This window comes from Trichechus manatus, unplaced genomic scaffold (genome assembly GCF_000243295.1).
Source record: "Trichechus manatus latirostris isolate Lorelei unplaced genomic scaffold, TriManLat1.0 scaffold00038, whole genome shotgun sequence".
NCBI lineage: Eukaryota > Metazoa > Chordata > Mammalia > Sirenia > Trichechidae > Trichechus > Trichechus manatus.
In genome coordinates, this window is record NW_004443974.1 from 14,908,342 (window position 1) to 14,921,814 (window position 13,473).

Consider the following 13,473-nt stretch of genomic DNA (forward strand, 5'->3'; position numbering starts at 1 on the left):
ACCGTTTTGGTGTCACCATTATAGTGGAAAAGAGTCATTTATTCCATTGCATCCATTTTTCTTCTGGTAATAGCTATATTTTCCTTGAACACTTTATCCCCTCACCCATCCTCAACCTCAAATTTATGGCTCAATCCTCCCACTCCAAGGATAGATCATGCAATCCTTTTTTCCAATATATTCTTATGAAAATTTTCAAACATAGAGCAAAGTTGAAAGAATTATTTAGTGAACCACCATTAACTCTCCATGTAGATACTACTATTAATATTTTACTACACTTTATTTACCACTTGTCTATTCATCTATCCACCACTCTATCAAGTCATTAATCCATCCTATTTTTGGTGCATTTCAAAGTAAATTACAGACTTCAGTACACTTCCTACTAAACATGTATCATTGACTACAGTCCAATATTTGTTTTCATGCTTTTTTTTATTATAAAATTAACATACAATAAAATACACAATTCTTGGCATTTGCTGAGTTTTGTATCTGTGTAATTCTAATTCCTATTAAGACAGAACAGAGCCTAAAAGACCTCTGGATCACTGTCAAATGGAGCAACATACACATTATAGGAGTCCCAGAAGAAGAAGACAGAGAGAAAAAGGTGGAAAGACTATTTGACAAAGTAATGGCTGAAAACTTCCCAAATTTGAAAAAACACATGAATCTATACACCCAACAAGCTCAACAAACTGCAAGCAGGATAAACTCAAAGAGATACACATCAAGACATATTAAGATCAAACTCAAAACCCAAAGATAGAGAGAGAGTTTTGGAAGCAGCAAGACAGAAGAGAATTGTCACATACAAGGGATTCTTAATAAGACTAAATGCTGATTTCTTCTCAGAAACCATGGAATCCAGAAGGCAGTGGGATGATGTATTTAAAGTGCTGAAAGGAAAAAAATGGTCAACCAAAAATTCTGCATTCAGCAAAACTGAAAATTAAGACATTCCAAGATAACCAGAATCTGGGGGAGTTCACTAGCATTAGACATGCCCTACAAGAAATGCTAAACGGAGTCCTTCAGGTTGAAATGCAAGAACACTAGATAGTAACTCACAGCTGTATGGAGAAATAAAGACTTCCAGTAAGGTAATGTCAGGGGTAAATATGAAGGCCACAGTCTAGTTTCCTAGTGCTTCTGTAACACAGATACCACAAGTGGGTGGGCTTAAAGAACAGAATTTTATTTTCTCATAGTTCTGGAGGCTGAAAGTCCAAATCAGGGTATCGGCTGTATTGATTCCTTCCTTGTTGGTAGCCCAGGCATTCATTGGCTCTTGGTGATCCTTACACGGCATCTGTCTTCCCCAATATGTGCTTGCTTGTCTCTGTGTCTATGCTGCTCTTTATTTAACACAGAAGTTATTAGGTTTAGGATCTATCCTACACTGGTATGACCTCAACTGATTGATTGATTGCATTTACATTAAATTTCATTACGGAAGTTGATTACCTTACAAGAAAAGAAAACTACGACTAATATCTCACATGAACATAAATGCAAAAAAGTCCAATCAAATGTTAGCAAATTAAATCCAGCTATATATAAAAAGGATAACCAACATGACTAAATAGTGTTTATCTTGGGAAAGAAAGCCTGGTTCAACATTTGAAGATCAATCAATGTAATTCACCATATAAACAGACTAAAGAATAAAAAACATATCATCATCTCAATACATGCAGAAAAAGCAACTGGCAAAATTCAACATTCATTCAGGGTTAAAAAAACAACTCTCAGCTAACCTGGAATAACTTGATAAAAAAATATCTACAAAGAAACCTACAGCTACCATCATATATAATGGCAAAAGATCAAATGCCTTTCTCCTAAGATCAGGAACATTTCAAGGATAGCTGTTCTCATGACTTCTATTTAACATTGTACTGGAGGTCCAAGTCAGTGCAATAAGGCAAGAATGAGAAATAAAAGACATACATATTGGAAAAGAAGAAATAAAACCCTCTCTATTTCCAGATGACATGATTGTCTACACTGAAAATTCTGAGGTAGATATAAAAAAAGCTACTAGACCTAATAAGTGAGTTTAGCAAAGTTTAGGGATAAAAGTTCAATATAAAAAATCAATTATACATCTATATACTAGTAATGAACATCTAAAACAAATTTTTTTTAAGTACCATTCACAATAGTGCCAAAAAAAAAAAAAACTAGGTAAAAATCTAACAAAATTTATGTATGCTGTATGCAGAAAACTACAAACCACTGGTGAAAGAAATCTAACACCAACATAAGTACAGGGATATATCCTGTATGAATTGGAAAACTCACTATTGTTAATATGTTAATTTTCCTCAAACTAGTCTATAGATTCAAAATAATCCCAACCAAAATCTCAAAACGGTTTTTTTTTTTTTTTTTTTGTAGCAACAGGCTAATTCTAAGATTTATATGGAAAGACCCAAACCCCAAAACCCACTGTCGTCGAGTTGATTCTGACTTATAGCAACCCCATAGGGTTTCCAAGGCTCTAAAGTTCTACTGAAGCAGACTGCTACATCTTTCTCCCATGGAGCTGCTGGTAGTTTCCAACCACCGACCTTTCAGTTAGCAGTCTAGCACTTTAACCACTGCACCACCAGGGCTCCTTTATGGAAAGACAAAGGAACTGAAATCGCCAAAACAATTTTGAAAAATAAAAACAAAGTTAGAGGACTCACACTGTGTGACATTAAGATTTACTATAAAGCTAGAGTAATCAAGATAGTATGGTGTTGGTGAGGGGATGGGGCCAAGATGGCAGAGTAGTCAGATGCTTCTGGTGGATCCTCTTACATCAAAGACCAGAAAAAACAAGTGAATCAATTGTATTTGACAATCTAGGAGCCCTGGACATCAAAGGCAAAGTTGAGGAACCAGACGGTAGGGAGAGACAGTTCGGAAGCAGTGAGGAGTTTCCAGACCTGACCCGGCGAGAGCCTGAGCCCTTCAGGCCTGATCAGCTCATGGGTGAGCAGTGAGGCAGGCAAGCAGCAGTGCTCGGGAGGCGTTTTCTGCACTGGGAGAGACCCAGCAGCAGAGAGTCTACTCGGCCACCCAGAACCAGTGAGAAGCAGCCCTCGATCAGCGAAAGATAAGTACTTGCGTCCAGCCTATCGCATGGATCAAAAACATCCCCGTTAGGGAAAAACCTCTCTCCCATTTACCTCCCTGCTCCCTGCTCTGCACTGGGTCCCGGAGTGGCTTCAGCAATTGCCAAGTCCCCTGGGCCAGAAGTAGGATTCAACACACGCCCTGAGCCATTCTCCCGGCCTTGGAGAGTGGACAAATTAACAAACGGGAAAAAACAAACTGCCGGCTCCCCTAAACCAGGAACTCAGGGTAGGCACAGCTCCTTTGCCTAGGTTCAGGCATAAGGGATCCATGGACTTTGAGTGCCTTTCCCCCACATAGACTTGTGTGGGCCCATTTCAACAGGGTAGGCCCTCATTACCACAGTACAACAGGGTATATACCTGAAGTCTAACTTCAACTGTTTCAGCTGTGAAGTGACAGGTTTGTGACATTTGACACTGCTCTGCCCATTAAGCAGGGTCTTCACCTACCCACATCAGGGGCCTGAGGACTGGTAGCTCCACCCATGCCACCTAGCCACCTGCTATAGGGGCCCAAAAATAAGAGATACCCCCAACAGTCCTTACAGCCAACAGCATTGGGTGCTCATAGGCCAGCAGCAAAACCCACCCACCTAGGCATTCTAGGGAACAGGGACATGCCTTCCTCCTGGACACTCAGGGGTGGCCATCAGCCACCTGCCTTGCTCAGAGTGTGTCCCCCTGCTTCAGCCAGATGCCTGTGCCTACACCAATCACCCATGCCTGTCTAGGACTGTAAGTGAGAGCCTACACCACACACTTGGTGGCTATCTACCTGGGCACCTGAGCTGAATCCATACAGGAGGAGTGGGTGGACTCCTGAGCTCACATACCTAGTAACAGATCTAACCACCTGGTGACAGGACATTAGAGCTTCAAAGGTGCCAATAATCAAACTAGCTCACATGAGTAGCCTATTTGGGCTCATCAAAACAAAACAAGAAGCTAGGACACAGTAAGCAAACATGAAATAAATAAATATAATAACTTATTGATGGCTTGGAGACAACAGTCAATATCAAATCACATAAAGAGGCAACCAATGATGGTTTTAGCAAGCTCCCAAAATAAAGAATCTAGAAATTTTCTGGAGGAGGAAAATTTCTTGGAATTACTGGAGGCAGAATACAAAAGATTAATATATGGAACTCTTCAAGAGATTAAGAAGGAAATTAATCAAAATGCAGAACACGCAATAGAGGAAATTAAAAAGATTAGAGAAGAGCATAATGACAAATTTAACAGTGTTGAAGAATCCATAGAGAGACAGCAATCAGAAATCCAGAAGATTAACCAAAAAATTTCAGAATTAGAGAACTCAATAGAAAGTCATAGGAGCAGAATTGAGGCAATGGAAGTCAGAATTAGTGAGACTAAAGATAAAGCACTTGACACCAACTTATTTGAAGAAAAATGAGATAAAAGGATTTAAAACAATGAAGAATCCCTAAGAATTATGTGGGATTCTATCAAGAGGAATAACCTACGAGTGATTGGAGAACCAGACCAGGGGGGATAACAGAAAATACAGAGAGAATTGTTGAAGATTTGTTGGCAGTATGGTGTTGGTGAAAGGATAGGCACATATGTAAATGAAAGAGTATAGAAAATCCAGAAACATACCTACAGCTACATGGTTAATTAATTTTTTGACAAAGGTGCGAAACCAATTCAACTGAGAAAGGATAGTCTCTTCTACAAATAGTGCTTAAACAATTGGACATCTGCATTAAAAAAATAATCTCAACCCATACCTCACATCTTATGCAACAGTTAACTCAAAATGAACCATAAACCTAAATATAAAACTATAAAAATTCTGGTGGAAAACATAGGAGAAAATCTTTGTGACCTGGCAAAGTTTTCTTAGATACAACACCAGAAGTATGAGTCATAAAAGAACAAAATCATAATTGGATTTCATTAAAATTAAGACTGCTGCTCTGCAAAAGACAAGCCACAGACTGAAAGAATATATTTGCAGATCACATATTTTATAAAAGATTTGTATCCAGAATATATAAAGAATCCTCAAAACTCAGTAAGAAAACAATCCCATTGTAAAAAATAGGCAAAAGTTTTGAATAGACACTTCACCAAAGAAGATACATGAATGGCAAATCAGCAGATGAAAATATATTCAACATGATTAATTATTACCAACCAAACCAAACCCACTGCCATCAAGTCAATTCTGACTCATAGCGATCCTATAGGACAGAGTAGAACTGCCCCACAGGGGTTCCAAGGCTGCAAATCTTTATGGAACCCAACTGGCACATCTTTCTCCCATGGAGCAGCTGGTGGGTTCAAATCATCAACCTTTGGGATAGCAGTCTAGTGCTTTAACCACTGTGCCACGAGGAGTCCCAATAGTTATTACAGCAATGCAGATTAAAACTACAATGAGATATAAACCTATTAAAACCCATTGTGTAAAAACGGCATGGCAGAGGTGTCTAACCTCCTCTAACTTCACAAGGGGGAAGGAGAATGAAGATCAACAGCTCAAGGCTGATTGCTATGAGGTGGAGGTCAGACATACCTCCTTTCCAAACTTTTTACCAAGCCTGACACCAACCATCCCTCCCATGGCACTCTCTACTTCTCTGCTGGGTTTCGTTGCAATAGCCACACAGAACTCACAGACCATACTCAGAGTTATGGGGTTTACTAGGGAAGTAACCGGTTACAATTCAGGTTCAGGAACGCTCAGGATACATTTCTTTGATCAGGACAATCTGTTCTCAGCTGTGCCACAGGCACATCTCTCTCTGGCCCCTTGGCCTTTTGGTCCCTCGACCTGGCCTTTGTCCTGCTCTAGCAAGTGTTACAAACCTCTTTTAGCTCTGCCAATAAGTGCCCAGAGGCACCCTACTCTGGCAGTAAGCCTTGTGCCCGAAGGTGCTCAACTTTCTTGTTCAGTGGGCCGGGAAGCCCACCGCGCCATCTCCTGCCGGTCTCCTGCCGGTCTCCTGCTGGTCTCCTGGTTCTGCTGCCTCTGCTTCTCTGCCACCGCTTCTCGTTGTCTCCGTTGTTACAGCTCTCCCTCTCTGTCCTGGTTCTGCTGCCTCTGCAGCCTCTGTTGCCTCTCTCTGTCTTCTGTGTTACTGCTCCTCCCTCTTTCTCTCTCTCTGTCTCCCTTTAAGCCTAGTGGGATGGCAAAACTGACCAATTCCCTCATCAGGGTTTAATAAACTTTATTTGCATGGTCCTACTCCCACAAGGGTGCCATACACGTTATTTACATTATTAGCAAGCTATCCAATCCCCTTGGTGGGCCACAAGCACCTCGTTTGCATAGTTCCCAGTCATTTCATGGGAGTTACAAAGACTATGGCTAGAAGGGCCATATTAAGTAATTCACTGCACTGCACATTGCCATCTAGTCAATTCTGACTCATAGTGACCCTATAGGACAGAGTAGAATTGTCCCATAGGGTTTCCAAGGCTGAAATCTTTTTTTTATGTTAATGTTTTATTGAAAAAAGTACACAAAAACCACCTATACACACAACCCCAGGTAAACAAAACAACCAAACCTCCTTGCACCTTCTTTTGCCATACAAGTTTGACTTCTTGGGTGATGTGTCTTGCCTATTCCAGCAGTAGGGTCCCAGTTAACTTGGTTCCTTTTCCTCCAGGCTCAAAATAAAATCAAACTCTTCTTGGGCCAGGGGCTGAACTGAGAGTCTCTGGCAAGTGAAGACAGACATGTCTTTTAAGGGGCTGCTGGTGGCCTTGTGAACCTGATGGTGGGTTTTGAGCTCAAAAAGGGGAATGAAACACTTCATCATTCAAACAAACTGTACATCCACCATAGACCATTTGGGGTTGTCCTTTTTGCTAGATGGGTCATAATGGGGATTGTTTTTCTCAAACTGCGTGTGGTCTGGGTAGGCTTCCTTCACAATCTTCATAAGCCCCGTGATGCCTGGCTCTTTGCAATTGCTATGGTAGAAGAAGGCCTCTTCCTCCAGCTTCATGGCTCTAAGGAAGTTCCGGGCCTGGTAGCTGTGAACAGTATCCCAGCATGCTGTCTGATTTGGCTGTGCTTTGAGATCCTCAGTGCCAAACTTCACATCTACACCTTTCTCTAGTTGGCTCTCTGGCTCTGACTTCATTAGCCAGTGGCTGCTTGGATTTTTTCCACAACTCTTAGAGGCTGAAGACTTCTGAAGGCTAGAGTTCTCCATTTTAGCTGATGCCTCATCTGGGTTCTCAGTTTTGGTACATTTTCCTGATGGCCCCTTCTTGTCTGGCCCAGCAGCCCCAGTCAGCCTCTTCCAGGGTTCCGGCATGGTCTCCCTGTAGGGGCTGAGGAGTGATTCTGAAATCAACTGAGAGGTAGAAGAGGTAACTCTACAGTACCAGAAACCACTCCTAAATTCTCCTGTCTTCCTTGATCCCTCTTTCATATATCACAGCACCGTCCCCATGACTCCGCAGGATGCACCCCAATCCACTTCCCAAGGCACCAGAAGCCCATGCTTTGTAACCCTCCCAAGGCTGACATCTTCACAGAAGCAGACTGCCACATCTTTCTCCCACTGAGCAGCTAGTGGTTTGCTGAACTGCCACCCTTTTTGTTAGCAGCTGAGCGCTTAACCACGGCACCACCAGGGCTCCTACCTTTTGTTTTAGAAACCTATTAGAATGGCTAAAATTAAAAAGACTGATTGAATCAAATATTAGTGAGTCTACGGACCAACCAGAACTTTCATAGGCTGCTGGTAGGAATACAAAATGGTACAACCATGTAGGAAAATGGGTATGCAGTTTTTTGAAAAGTTAAGTGTACACCTACTATATGATCCTGACATTCCACTCCTAGGTATGGACCCAAGATAAATAATAGCATAATCCATACGAAGACTTATACACAAATGTTATAGCGACTTTATTTGCAACAGTCAATAGTTGGAAAATATCCAAATGCCCATCAACAGGTAAATGGATAAACAAACTGTGGTATATCCATGCAATGGAATACTACTTAGCAATAAAAAGGAAGAACTATTAATAACACCACAACAGGTGAATCTCAAAATAATGCTGTCTGTAGGAATTCAGACAAGAAGAGTGCATACTGTATGCTTCCATTTGTATAAAATTCTAGAAAGCGCAAACTAATCTATAGTGGCAGATCAGTGATTGTCTGTGAATTGGGGAAAGGTGGGAAGCTGGGGATAGACAGATAGATAGGTAGATAGGCAGATAGATATGTAAACAACATCAGTTATAGACCTTAAATATGTGCAGTTTTTCAAAAATTTCTCAATAAAGCTGTTCAAAAACCACTGGATGTTAGAAGACAATGAGTGGTGCCTTCAAAGTTCTAAAGGAGAATTCTTTACAATCTAGAGTTCTATAACCAGCTAAACTGTTAATCAAGTTTGAGGACAGAATAAAGATGTTTTTGGACAAGCACAGTCCCAGGAAGTTTACTTGCCACATATTCTTTTATTTTTATATTCATAGATTTCATGCTAACATGCTCTTTAGTCTACACTTGAAATTCCAGCGAATCTTTGACAATGGAAAAGGACTTGCCTGGGAACCTGTGAAAACCTCTAAATGGAGAATGACCCACTCACAATGTTACTGCCATGCCTCACAAACAAACAAAAACAGTATAGAAGCTAGGATGGGAGGACAAGATTTCCCCAAATTACAAATGCAATGATCTTTAGGATCGTTAGCAAATACTGGAAATCACCCATGTTATATCCTTAAGGGTCAGGACCTACTGTACAGGATTTGACTTTTTTTTTTTCTCTTGATTTCTTTACTAACTTGTAGTATTGCTCAAAACATTGCTGTTCCTCCCTGGAGGTGCGTTATACTTCTCTGCCACTTGGTCAAAGCCTGAATGGAAGTACCATATGTCACTTAGAGGCAGAAGCTTTAAAGGCTAGTTCACACTTTGTCACACTCTCTTTTCCCTCTGCATTCCTGGCCTTTAGTGCTCCAGACAGATAGAGGCTGCTCCATCAGCCTTGGCTGAAGAGTGAAGATGATATGTAGCAAAACCACTGCCTACCAGCAATGTTTATGGGGTACGAGTGAGACTTACATTATTGTAAGTCAATGAGATTTTGAGATTGTTGTTACTACAGCATAATCTAGACACCCCTTACTGATACAATTTCATTTTAGGGTGGCTTCTAGCTGGTAATATCTAAAGAAGAGGTATTACAATGTCATCAGTACTGTATCTCCACATCACAGGGTGGTATGGTTTACTTAGGTGACAGTCTCATATGCAAAGCTTGTCACAACCAGAGTATGTTGATTTTTTACCTCTGAGAATCTTTCCTTATCCTTCTTGGGGAAAATCATTCTCACTTACTCATTTCACAAATACTGAAAGCCCACAAAATGCCAAGCATTGTGCTAGGTGTTGGGGAGAGAGCAATAAACAAGGTAAATATGGTCTCTGTCTCATTAGAAGTTTTATTCTAGTGGAAAAGACAGACAATACACAAATAATTATACAGTGATTTAAAACCAATGTGGTAAGTACTAAGATGATGAAGTCCAGGGTATCAGTAAAACATGTTAAGACCTGACTAAATCTGGTTATCTTCCTCTCCTGTGCCTCTAGAGGTGAGTGACTTGCTCAAAGGTACTCAACCAGTAAAAGAGGTGAACCAGAACACTGTCTTCTGACTTAGGCATTCTGTAGTCTTCAGACCACACCTTGGAATGTGCCTTATATTTGGGCTGATAACCCTGTTTCCACTATCTACACTCACAGGAAGAACGATGTAGAATATAGATGAATCAACATACTCACATCAGAGATATTAAAAATATTAAAAACACAAGTGTCTTAGTTACCTAGAGCTGCTATAACAGAAATAACACAAGTGGATGGTTTTAACAAAGAGAAATTTATTTTCTCACAGTCTAGTAGACTAGAAGTCCAAATTCAAGGCATCAGCTCCAGGGAAAGGCTTTCTCTCTCTGTTGGCTCTGGAGGAAGATCATTCTCATCAGTCTTCTGGATTAGGAGCTTCTCTGTGCAGGAACACTGGGTCCAAAGGACACGCTCTGCTCCGGGTGCTTCTTTCTTTGTGGTATGAGGTCCCTAACTCTCCACTTGCTTCCCTTTCATCTCTTGTAAGATAAAAGGTGGTGCAGGCCATACCCCAGAGAAACTCCCTTTGCATTGGATCAGGAATGTGACCTTAGTAAGGGTGTTACAATCCCACCCTAATCCTCTTTAACATAAAACTACAATCACAAAATGGAGGACAACCACACAATACTGGGAACCATGGCCCAGTCAAGTTGACAAATATTTTTGGGGAACAGAATTCAATCCATGACAACAAGTATAACTGATATTAGATCAGGAGAACCATTCATCCTTGTTTATGAAGGTGACACCGTTATCTTTGATTTCTTTTTTATTTTTATTGTGCTTTAAGTGAAAGTTTACAATTCAAGTTAGTTTCTCATACAAAAATTTATACACGCATTGTCAGGTGACCCTAGTTGCTCTCCCTATACTGTGACAGCACACTCCTCCTTTCTACCCTGGATTTCCCATGTCCATGCAATTAGCTCCTGACCCTCTCTGCCTTCTCATCTCGCCTCCGGACAGGAGCTGCCCATTTAGTCTCGTGTATCTACTTGAGCTAAGAAGCACACTCTTCCCGAGTGTCATTTTATGTCCCATACTACAGTCTAATCTTTGTCTAAAGAGTTGGCCTTGGATATGGTTTTAGTTTTGGGCTAACAGAGAGTCTGGGGGACATGTCTTCTGGGGTCCCTCCAGTCTCAGTCAGACCATTAAGTCTGGTCTTTTTACTAGAATTTGAGTTCTGTACCCCACTTTTCTCGGGCTCCATCAGGGACTCTCTGTTGTGTTTCCTGTCAGGGTGGTCACTGGTGGTAGCTGGGCACCATCTAGTTATTCTAGTCTCAGGCTGATGAAGTCTCTGGTTTATGTGGCGCTTTCTGTCTCTTGGGCTAATGTTTTCCTCGTGTCTTTGGTGTTCTTCATTCTCGTTTGCTCCAGGTGAGTTGGGACCAATTGATGCATCTTAGATGGCTGCTCTCTAGCTTTTAAGACAACAGACGCCACTCACCAAAGTGGGATGCAGAACATTTTCTTAATAAACTTTGTTATGCCAATTGACCTAGATGTCCCCTGAAACCATGGTCCCCAGGCCCCGCCCCTGCTACTCTGTCCCTTGAAGTGTTTGGTTGTATTCAGGAAACTTCTTAGGTTTTGGTTCAGTCCAGTTGTGCTGACTTCCCGTGTTGTGTGTTGTCCTTCCCTTCACCTAAGATAATTCTTATCTAATATCTAGTTAGCGAATACCCCACTCCCTCCCTCCCCACTCTCGTAACCATCAAAGACTGTTTTCTTCTGTGTTTAAACCTTTTCTTGAGTTCTTATGATCATGGTCTCATACAATATTTGTCCTTTTGCGACTGACTAAACTCATTCAGCATAATGTCCTCCAGATTCCTCCATGTTATGTTTCACGGATTCATTACTGTTCTTTATCATTGCGTAGTATTCCATTGTGTGAATATACCATAATTTGTTTATCCATTTATCCATTAATGGGCACCTACGTTGTTTCCATGTTTTTGCTATCATGAACAGTGCTGCAATGAACATGGGTGTGCATATATCTATTCGTGTGATGGCTCTTATTTCTCTAGGATATATTCCAAGGAGTGGGATTGCTGGATCATATGATACTTCTATTTCCAGCTTTTTAAGGAAGCGCCAAATCGACTTCCAAAGTGGTTGTACCATTTTACATTCCCACGAACAGTGTGTAAGTGTTCCAGTCTCTCCACAACCTCTCCAACATTTATTATTTGGTGTTTTTTGGACTAATGCTAGCCTTGTTGGGGTGAGATGGTACCTCATTATAGTTTTGATTTGCATTTCTCTAACAGCTAATGATCATGAGCATTTCCTCATATGTCTATTAGCCTCCGGAATGTCTTCTTTGGTGAAGTGCCTGTTCATATCCTTTGCCCATTTTTTAACTGGGTTATTTGTCTCTTTGTTGTTGAGGTTTTGCAGTATCTTGTAGATTTCAGAGATTAGATGCTGATCGGATTTGTCGTAGCCAAAAATTTTTTCCCAGTTTGTACGTTGTCTTTTGACTCTTTTGGTGAGGTCTTTTGATGAGCCTAAGTGTTTGATTTTTAGGAGCTCCCAGTTATCTAGTTTCTCTTCTGATGTTCCTGCATTGTTACTTATGGTTTGTATTCTGTTTAGGCCATATATTAGGGCTCCTAGCATTGTCCCTATTTTTTCTTCCATGATCTTTATTGTTTTCGATTTTAAGTATCTGATCCATTTTGAGTTAGTTTTTGTGCATGGTGTGAGGTATGGGTCTTACTTCAGTTTTTTGCAGATGGATGTCCAGTTATGCCAGCACCATTTGTTAAAGAGACTGTCTTTTCCCCGATAAATGGACTTCAGGCCTTTGTCAAATATCAGCTGCTCATAGGTGGATGAATTTATGTTTGGATTCTCAACTCTGTTCCACTGGTCTATGTATCTGTTGTTGTACCAGTACCAGGCTGTTTTGACTACCGTGGCAGTATATTAGGTTCTAAAATCAGGTAGTGTGAGGCCTCCCACTTTGTTCTTCTTCTTCAGTAATGCTTTACTTATCTGGGGCCTCTTCCCTTTCCATATGAAGTTGGTGATTTGTTTCTCCATCTCATTAGAAGATGCCAGTGGAATTTGGATCGGGATTTCACTGTATCTGTAGATCACTTTGGGTAGAATCGACATTTTCACAATGTTGAGTCTTCCTATCCATGAGCAAGGTATGTTTTTCCACTTATGCAAGTCTCTTTCGGCTTCTTGCAGTAGTGTCTTGTAGTTTTCATTGCGTAGGTCTTTTACAACTCTGGTTAGATTTATTCCTAAGTATTTTATCTTCTTGGGGGCTGTTGTAAATGGTATTGATTTGATGATTTCCTCTTTGAAGTTTTCTTTGTTGGTATAGAGGCATCCAACTGATTTTTGTATGTTTATCTTGTATCCTGATACTTTGCTGAAATCTATTAGTTCCAGTAGTTTTCTTGTGGATTCTTTGGGGTTTTCTGTGTATAAGATCATATCATCTGCAAATAAAGATACTTTTATTTCTTCCTTACCAATCTGGATGCCCTTTGTTTCTTTTTCTAGCCTAACTGCTCCGGCTAGGACCTGAAGCACAATGTTGAATAAGAGTGGTGATAAAGGGCATCCTTGTCTGGTTCTCATTCTCAAGGCGAATGCTTTCCAAGTCTCTCCGTTTAGGATGATGTTGGCTGTTGGCTTTGTATATATGCCCTTAATTAT

The 13,473-nt window shown here is 40.8% G+C and overlaps 1 protein-coding gene across 1 annotated transcript; it reads right to left on the reverse strand.

The window, feature by feature from the left end:
• Positions 1-6,783: 6,783 nt before the first annotated feature.
• LOC101341225 (thymocyte nuclear protein 1-like) lies at positions 6,784-7,438 on the reverse strand. Its single transcript, XM_004375761.1, has 2 exons — positions 6,956-7,438; positions 6,784-6,804 (listed from the first exon to the last, which is right to left on the reverse strand). The coding sequence occupies exons 1-2, from the start codon at positions 7,436-7,438 to the stop codon at positions 6,784-6,786; spliced, it is 504 nt and encodes a 167-aa protein (XP_004375818.1).
• Positions 7,439-13,473: the final 6,035 nt, after the last annotated feature.

Bases quoted from the DNA above. Each gene is read 5' to 3' on its own strand.
- LOC101341225 (XM_004375761.1), bottom strand. From the start codon at position 7,438: ATGCCGGAACCCTGGAAGAGGCTGACTGGGGCTGCTGGGCCAGACAAG. The intron at 6,805-6,955 runs GTGGATGTACAG...CCCTGGCCCAAG, and splicing joins ACAACCCCAAATGGTCTATG to AAGAGTTTGATTTTATTTTG.